Raw genomic sequence first — 7954 nt, 5'->3', positions numbered from 1 at the left:
TATATATATATATGTTGGTTTATGGAGTGTTTTACCCCCAATTTACATTACATGTGTCTCCGCTCCGCTCAGCTGCGCAGGTTGCAGGCATGCGTTTCAAGTCCAGTTTACACCACCTCCGCTCCGCTCCGGTCCGACAGACGTGCAGGAAGGAGATCGTGCAATAAATTCAGTGATAAGTGTGGAAGTCACAGAAAAAAATAATTTTGTGAAAGTTTACTCCAAACACAGCTGAAAACATTGATATAAAGGCTTTTGATTCTAAATTGAAACTCTCTCGCTGTTGGCTTTCTGAAACTTCTGATTTCAAAATAAAATCCACATGTATCCTGTGTGTACACATATACTTCATGCTGCATTTCCATCTGCTTCCCAAACAGAACGATACATTCTGACAGCATTTGTGTAGAAATATATCCATATATTTATTAATGTAGCTACAATTTCAACATTTTTCTGACAAATTATTCTGCCGAATAGTGTCTTATTTTGAAAATACGGATGATGTGCTCGTTTCTTTTCCTGTTGGTGCGACGTAATCTTTAAAAATTGATTCCGGTGCAGCTCCAGCATCCGTCAAAAAATAGGATCAAATCTAATTTTGACGGATCGCCGTCCGCTCACCGTTGCCCTGCGCCGCCGTGCGCAGCCAGTGTAAACACTCTCATTGATTATAATGGTGCGTATTTGCTGCGGAGGTCGGACCGGAGCGGAGTGGAGACGGAACGCAAGTAGTGTAAATTGGGGGTTAGTTGTTAATTTATAAGTGAAAATATTCTCTATATTTTTAAGTGTCCAAGTTAGCGTTCAATGATTGTTTATTTGAAGTAATTTTGGTTATCGATTGTTAAACTGATGATAGACATGAAATCCAAATATAGGTCACCAAAAACCTTTTATTATTTGTTATGTTATTTATTGTTCCACTGGAAGTTTTGGAAAGTTTCAACCTGAATGTTTTATTGTGTGTTTTATTGTTTAAGTAATTTTGTCCATTTGTTCCTTCAGAACTCCCACGTGTTTATGAGGAGGAGGGAGACGCTCTCTGGAACAACAGGAACCAGAAACAGCTCTGATTATAAACATCCAGACTAAACTCTGGACCAGGCAGGAGATTGAGTGTTTTCCACTGAAGGAGGAGAACCTTCTGGTGTGTTTTCTGAGAACAGCTGGGTCCAGTTTCAGGAAGAAATGGATGGTCGGCGTGGACCAGTTCAGACAAACTTCCACCCTGCAGGTATGCAACACTGGGAGTGAACAAAAAAAACCTGAAATTCATTTCTTCTTCTAAATCAGAATTGGTGATCCTCTGGCCTCTTGGCCATTTTCGGCCCTCATAACTCTTATCCAGCCGGCCACACAATTTCAAACAAATAAAAATTTTAAAAGTCAGAGGCATCTGATGGCTTTATGCCTCCTCGCCAGGCTAACATTTGTTTACTTAGCGTGGACGTTTCCTGTGGAGCATGTTCTAAAAATAGCACTCATCATCATTGAGCAGTGAAGCTAAACGCTATCATAATGTCTCTCAGTGTGAAAAAAACTGTCTCTGGCTGTGTCAAAATTCAGGGGCTGCATCCCTCGAAGGTAGTGTTGTAGTCAAGACCACCTAACCCGAGACCAAGTCAAGACCAAGACCACAGTGTCTCGAGACCGAGACAAGACCAAGACTTTTAGGGTTTAGACCGAGTCGAAACCAAAACCAAGGGATGGCGAGACCGAGACAAGACCAAGACTTTTAGGGTTTGGACCAAGTCGAGACCAAGACCGAGGGAGGGCGAGACCGAGACAAGACCAAGACCAAGAAAAAAAAGTGTCCTAAAAGATGGAGTACTGTGTACACATGTACAGTGGGGGAAAAAGGTATTTTGTCTCTCATAGTTGAGGTCTAACTATGATGTCAATCACAGGCCTCGCTCATCTTTTTAAGTGGGGGAACTTGAACAATTGGTGCTGACTAAACACTTTTTTTGTCACACATTAGCTTACTTAATATGTAGTGCTAATATTGACAAAATCTTTGTGTGAGGGCAGAAGAAAGAATTTTGCTACAGAGGCAGATTGTTAACATTAGTGACAGTAAAAGTTTGATGTTGTCCCCACTGTCTCTGAAAGTGAAGCACTGCCAAATTTACAAGTTGCTGAACGCTTTCTCATGGTTGTTGTTGTTTTACAATGATATTATTTATGAATAATGTAGCCAAATTTTTTACTTAAAATTTTGAAGACATCCTTTACCGCTCCCGGAGAACCGTGGTTCACTTTCCGGGAGTGCTGTGTGCAAGTGACGGGGGGTGCGGATGGCTGACAGCTGCTAACAAAAATACATAAATAGCAATGAGTCAGGTTTGGATTTGAATCAGTATGTTTGAAATCCAATAAAAGCAAGATTGTTAACAAATCAATTGAACACAATATTCTGGCTATTTAGTGATATTTCCACAGTTGTGGTCTTGACTGGTCTTGAAATAAAATTCCGAGTCCTCAATGTCCGAGACCGAGACAAGACCGAGTACAAATGCTGTTGAGTCCGAGACGAGACCAAGACCATCAAAAAGTGGTCTTGAGACCAGTCTTAAGACCAAGACCGGTTTCAAGTACTACAACACTAGGAACAACCAAAGAGAAAATAATCCAAAGTAAACAAATGTTTTTTTTTGTTCTTAATTCATTAATTTGGGGTTATGTAACTGATACATTACCTAGTCATTTGCTATATCTGCTTGTTAAACCAGGTGCAGTTCTTTATCATGTTTAAACTTCCTACCTATAAGTAATTACAAACCTAGTATTACAATGTAAAGCATTCTACATAATTAGGACTAAAGTTGTTAAATACAGGAAATTTCTGTAATATCCAAACTGATGACATGACATGCTTTCGTTACTTGGTTAATGGAACTGTAGAAACAGCAGTGTTTATGATATGAAACCCATCACATCAAATTGAAGTGCATTTTGATACCTGGATCACCCTGATATCATGGTTCCAATAAATATGGCTTGATTTGACTTGTAAGTAGCAACAATACATTTGGATTTGACCATTATCCTCTTTTTTTAGCTTTGTTTTAATAGGGCTATTTGATAAAAACAAACACAATTAGAATATCTACAATTTGCATTTGGAAAGAGAACGTTTTTCTAGCTCACATGTAAAATATCAAATGTTTAAGATATTTTTGCTCAAAATCAGTTGTATTTTTTCAAAAATATTGTTCATGGATAGTATTTCTGACATGAGATTTGGTGTTTTCTGTGTAATTTAAAGGCTCAAAAACAATTGAATTTTGGAACAAGACCTTATTCGGTGCACAGAAGCAAATACAAACATGCTTCTGTCATAAACAGGTCCAATATTATGGGAACATTTTGGTTTAAAAACAAAACAAAGAAAAAATCCAAAAAAGGATTGCAGTCAAATATTAAGGGGAAAAAAACGTCATGGAAATCCACTTCTTAGACGCAATAAGAGCCCCCACCCTCCCCACACACACACACAAAAAAAAAGACATAGGCCACAACACTCAAATAATATTTATTTGTAGGAAACTCTGCTTCCTTCTGGACCCCTCTCCACCTTTTGTGCCTCTGACTTTATTTTAAACACCTTACAGATTATACAAACAGCTAAATCCAAGTCTTCTTGACTCTAAAAACTTCCACGCCAACAGGTGCGGCTGCTTCTAACACAACGGTGGGGCGGCTGTGGCGGAGTGGTTAGGGGAGTCGTCCTGGAACCAGAAGGTCACTGGTTCGATCCCCCGTCCAGCAGTCTCAGTCGTTGTGTCCTTGGGCAAGACACTTCACCCACCTTGCCTACTGATGGTGGTCAGAGGGTCCGGTGGTGCCGGTGCATGGCAGCCCCACCTCTGTCAGTGYGCCCCAGGGCAGCTGTGGCTACAGTGTAGTTTGCCATCTTCAGTGTGTGAATGTGAGTGTGAATGTCTGTTAGTGTAAAGCGCTTTGGGGGTCCGGAGGGACTTGAAAAGCGCTCTATAAGTTCAGTACCATTTACCTGTACCATTTACAACGTAACATTTTAATTTCTGTGTTTTTATCCACCAGGAAATTGTTAAACGTCTGGGTGTTGGGGCAGCCAATCACCAAACAAACAGAAAACTGTCAAGTGCAGATCACAAACTAATTTCTCAGCTCATTGTTTTTACATTATTCTTTTGTGTTTCAATTTGTTAACTTTGGTCTTGTTTTTTTTTTTATTTTTTTTTATTTATTTATTTATTTATTTATTTATTTATTTATTTATTTATTTTTTTGTTTCCGTAGAATTCTCAGAGCATCATGTCTATACGGAGGATGGGGTACTCATGGACCAGCAGCTCTGGAACCAGGATAGAAACTGCAGTCTGGACCCTGAGGAACTAGAACCTCAGCAGATTAAAGAAGAACAGGAGGAACCAGATCTTCCACAAATTAAAAAGGAACAGGAGGATCCAGATCTGGAGATCAGCCGGAGAACTACAGTAAAGTTAACTAGAATAGGTAAGTAATGATTGGTGCTTGTCAGAGATGGATGAAGGCACACATTACCAGCCACCTCTATACAGTAACTTCAGCTCCTGATACACTATGTTACAGAAAAAATACACCCACACAATACATACAGTCGTGTGCAAAAGTGTTTGCCCCCTTCCTGATTCCTTAGGCGTTTGATGATCCTCAAGACTTTTGGGAGAATACTCAGTGGACTGACAAGACAAGACCTTTTGGATGGTTGGTAGTGTGATGGTCTGGGGCTGGTTTGCTTCTTCAGGACCTGGAAGATTTTCTGTAGTGAATGGAACCATGAATTCTGCTGTCTACCAAAATATCATAAAGTCTGGCTTCTAGGGTTGTGTGAAAGCACAAAAAATATTCTCAATTAATAGCTGGGTTTCAGTCACATGGTTTTGACGTGCAATTTAGAATTGAAGGCAGGAAGTGAAATGTCTATAGAGGAAACTGTTGTAGAGAGTCTGTATTGTATGGATTTAGATCCATTTTCAGGACAAAGATACCAAAAATTAGTTAATTAGTTAACAAATATGTCAGACATGAACTGTATCTTATGAAGATGAAAATTAGGTAGATGAAATTAGGGCTGCCACAAACGATTATTTTTATAATCGATTAATCACAGATTATTTTTTCGATTAGTCGACTAATCGGATCATACGTTAGCTGAATATAAAACATACAGCTTGTCGCACCAGAATGCAGCTGCTATTATATTGTTAGATTTTAGCTATATGCTAACAAAAATTAACTGCTGTGAAGGCAAGTTCTGCTCTGCAGATATTGCACAGGTTTCTCTTTCATTTTCTTAAAATGATCCCACACTTTGAGCTCTGTTGTCAGGTAGCCATGATACCAGAGCCTGTCTGTATAATGTCTTGTGACGTCCACGGCCTACCCCAGTTACCACTACTGTGCATGTGTGTCAAGGACAGAAAGGCAGATGTGGCAGTGGAAGGTGTCAAAGCAGTTTGGAGAGAAAAACAAAGTAAAGAACAAAAAAAAAAGAAAACGATTAATCGATTATTAAATTAGTCATCGATTATTTTAATAATCGATTAGTCGTCGACTAATCGACTAATCGTTGCAGCCCTAGATGAAATAGATGAGACCAATAGATGAAAATTTCACTTACATGTTTTTGACTCTAAATTACCATGTGTTCTAAAATTATACTTTTTCTTCATTTCAACAGCCACGCCCCACATTATCTCCTTCCAGCTCTTTGGAGCTCAGACAGGTTGACGGAGTGCATCGTGAAATCTCTGCTGAGCAGATTTATGTAATCATAAAAACCTACATTGTTTGTTTACTTGTGTTATTTTTTCATCTAATATTCAAATTAGTTTAATCTTAAACATGTAAGTCTTACAAATTTGCAAACAAAAGAAATCAGGAAGGGTCAAACCGTTTTTTCAGCACTGTGAATAAAGCAAGGGGCCGTGGTCGACTCAATCAAACTTTATTATCATCACTTTTATACCCCCCATCCCCCACCCTCATCTGTATCTGACAACCATTCAGACAATGATGGCCAATACCGCTTACGCGAACGCTGCAATGCCTCCTCAGTACCAGCTATGGCTTCAGCCTCCTCTCAAGCCCCCAAGCTCAAGAAGAAAAGGGCCAAGAAGACTGCATTCTCTCTAGACGCTGAGGAGGAGAAGTCCATGCTGGAGTTCCTGCAGGAGTTCCCCATGCTCTGGGACATCAAACGCACAGACTACAGGAGGAAGGAAAAGAAGAACAAGCTGTGGGAGGACCAGGGCGAGAGGATGGGCAAGCCTGCCTATTACCTGAGGGGCTGGTTTAAGTCCCTCAGGGACAACTACACCCGCCTCAGCAAAAGGAAAAGGGAACATGTGGCCCCCAACCCGACAGAGAGGGAGCAGTGGGTGATGGACAACTTCAGCTTCATGAAAGCTGTGACCAGACACCGGCCTGTGTACACTGTAAGTAAAAACCTTTTATTTATGTATTTATTTATTTATTTTTAATAATCGTGTGTTTTTACAATGTGTTTTTTAATGACTTGTTATTTTCTGTTGGCAGGTAAAGACTGCTCCTGCTGCTCAACCCAGCAACCTGGTGGCTGCAGAAGCTGCTCTTGAGGAGCTGGCCGATGCTGATGATAGGACCTCCTCCCCTACCTGTTCCACCAGCACAGTGCACAGGGACACGAGAGCCCAGGAGGAAGACCTTCTACAGTCTCTCCGGAAGGGGATGCATCAGTCTTGGGAGCGACTGAAATGTCTCAGACAGCCACAGTCCATCAGTGAGCGCACAGTTTTTGCAAACTACGTTTGTGATAGCCTCCTTACGATGAACAAACGCAAGTTTAGGAAGGCGAGGTCTGCTATCAGCAAAGTGCTCTCCCAGGTGTTGGATGAGGACAGTGAGGATGACCCGCAGACTCTCCCCTCTGTGCCGCACGACATGCCTCCTCCAGCACGCCCCATTTCAGCACAAGCTGACTGCAGCTCATCCCTGTCTGAGATGTACCAGCCGCCTCCCAGCATGTGGAGACACGGGGCACCTCAGGCCTCAGTGTGGGCCTCGGCCACCCCAGAATACATGCAGTAGTTTATACGTAGTATGAAGTATAACCATTCCTACAGCAGGAGCAGAACGTGACAGTAACATTCCTGCAGCCAGCATGGCAGGAAATCAGTGATTGTTTTTTCCAGTAACTCTGGGTTCTGCTGCCCAGGTCCTGAACCAGAACCCCACTCACATCAATCCACTATCAAGGCTGGTTTAAACTTCGAGTCGCACATCTTGTTCCCCCTGCTGAGTGACGTAAGAATTGCATAACTTCTGTCTATCAAGCCATCATGTGCATTATCCCCAGTCAGAACTCTGCGATGCAGACCTAGTGGCTCACAGTGTGTGATTGGTCAGAACTTTGTGGGCGTGTTTGTTTACGAGGAGTAACGCAGCGCTGAGGAGCAGGACCAGAGCAGCTCTTCTTTCTGTGTGTCATTTTGTTGAAAATGATCTGTTCTTTGAAGAGAAGCCAGGCTGAGATGATTTGGACATGTGTTGAGGAGGGATAGTGGATATATTGGACAAAGGATGTTGGAGATGGAGCTGCCAGGCAGAAGAGGAAGACCGCAGAGAAGATTCATGGATGTAGTGAAAGGGGACATGGAAATGGTTGGTGTAACAGTAGAGGAGGCAGGGGATAGGATGAGATGGAGGCAGATGATCCTCTGTGGCGACCCCTAAAGGGAGCAGCCGGAAGACAAAGGAGAAGACGTGCTAAAAGATTAACTACTTATTTTAAGCAATACTAAAGAACAACTTGACAAGTTGCTGAACATTCCTCATTTTAATGCAGTGGTGTGCATGCTTTTTTGTGTGAAGGCCAGAATATTATGATTTTAATCTCATAATATTATGACTTTATTCTCGTGTGTGTGTGTATGTATGTATATAT

General features: G+C 41.4%; 1 protein-coding gene across 3 annotated transcripts in view; it reads left to right on the top strand.

Moving 5' to 3' along the window:
* The window catches only part of LOC106521510 (uncharacterized), a 17494-nt gene extending 9655 nt beyond the window's left edge, over positions 1-7839 (top strand). Inside the window, exons 2-5 of one of the 3 annotated variants that reach the window (XM_014014105.1) lie at positions 1009-1237; positions 4288-4503; positions 6088-6467; positions 6568-7839. In XM_014014105.1, the coding sequence (XP_013869559.1) occupies positions 1192-1237; positions 4288-4503; positions 6088-6467; positions 6568-7098 (1173 nt within the window). In that variant the 5' untranslated portion in view covers positions 1009-1191 and the 3' untranslated portion in view covers positions 7099-7839. Of the gene's footprint in view, positions 1-1008; positions 1238-4287; positions 4504-5710; positions 6468-6567 lie in introns of those variants that run through there. The other 2 variants (XM_014014104.1, XM_014014106.1) reach the window with 2 other exon arrangements.
* Positions 7840-7954: the final 115 nt, after the last annotated feature.

The sequence above is a fragment of the Austrofundulus limnaeus genome, unplaced genomic scaffold (assembly GCF_001266775.1).
Source record: "Austrofundulus limnaeus strain Quisiro unplaced genomic scaffold, Austrofundulus_limnaeus-1.0 Scaffold110, whole genome shotgun sequence".
NCBI lineage: Eukaryota > Metazoa > Chordata > Actinopteri > Cyprinodontiformes > Rivulidae > Austrofundulus > Austrofundulus limnaeus.
The sequence above is the reverse complement of the archived record's forward strand: the minus strand, read 5'-3'. Positions and strand labels throughout refer to the sequence as shown.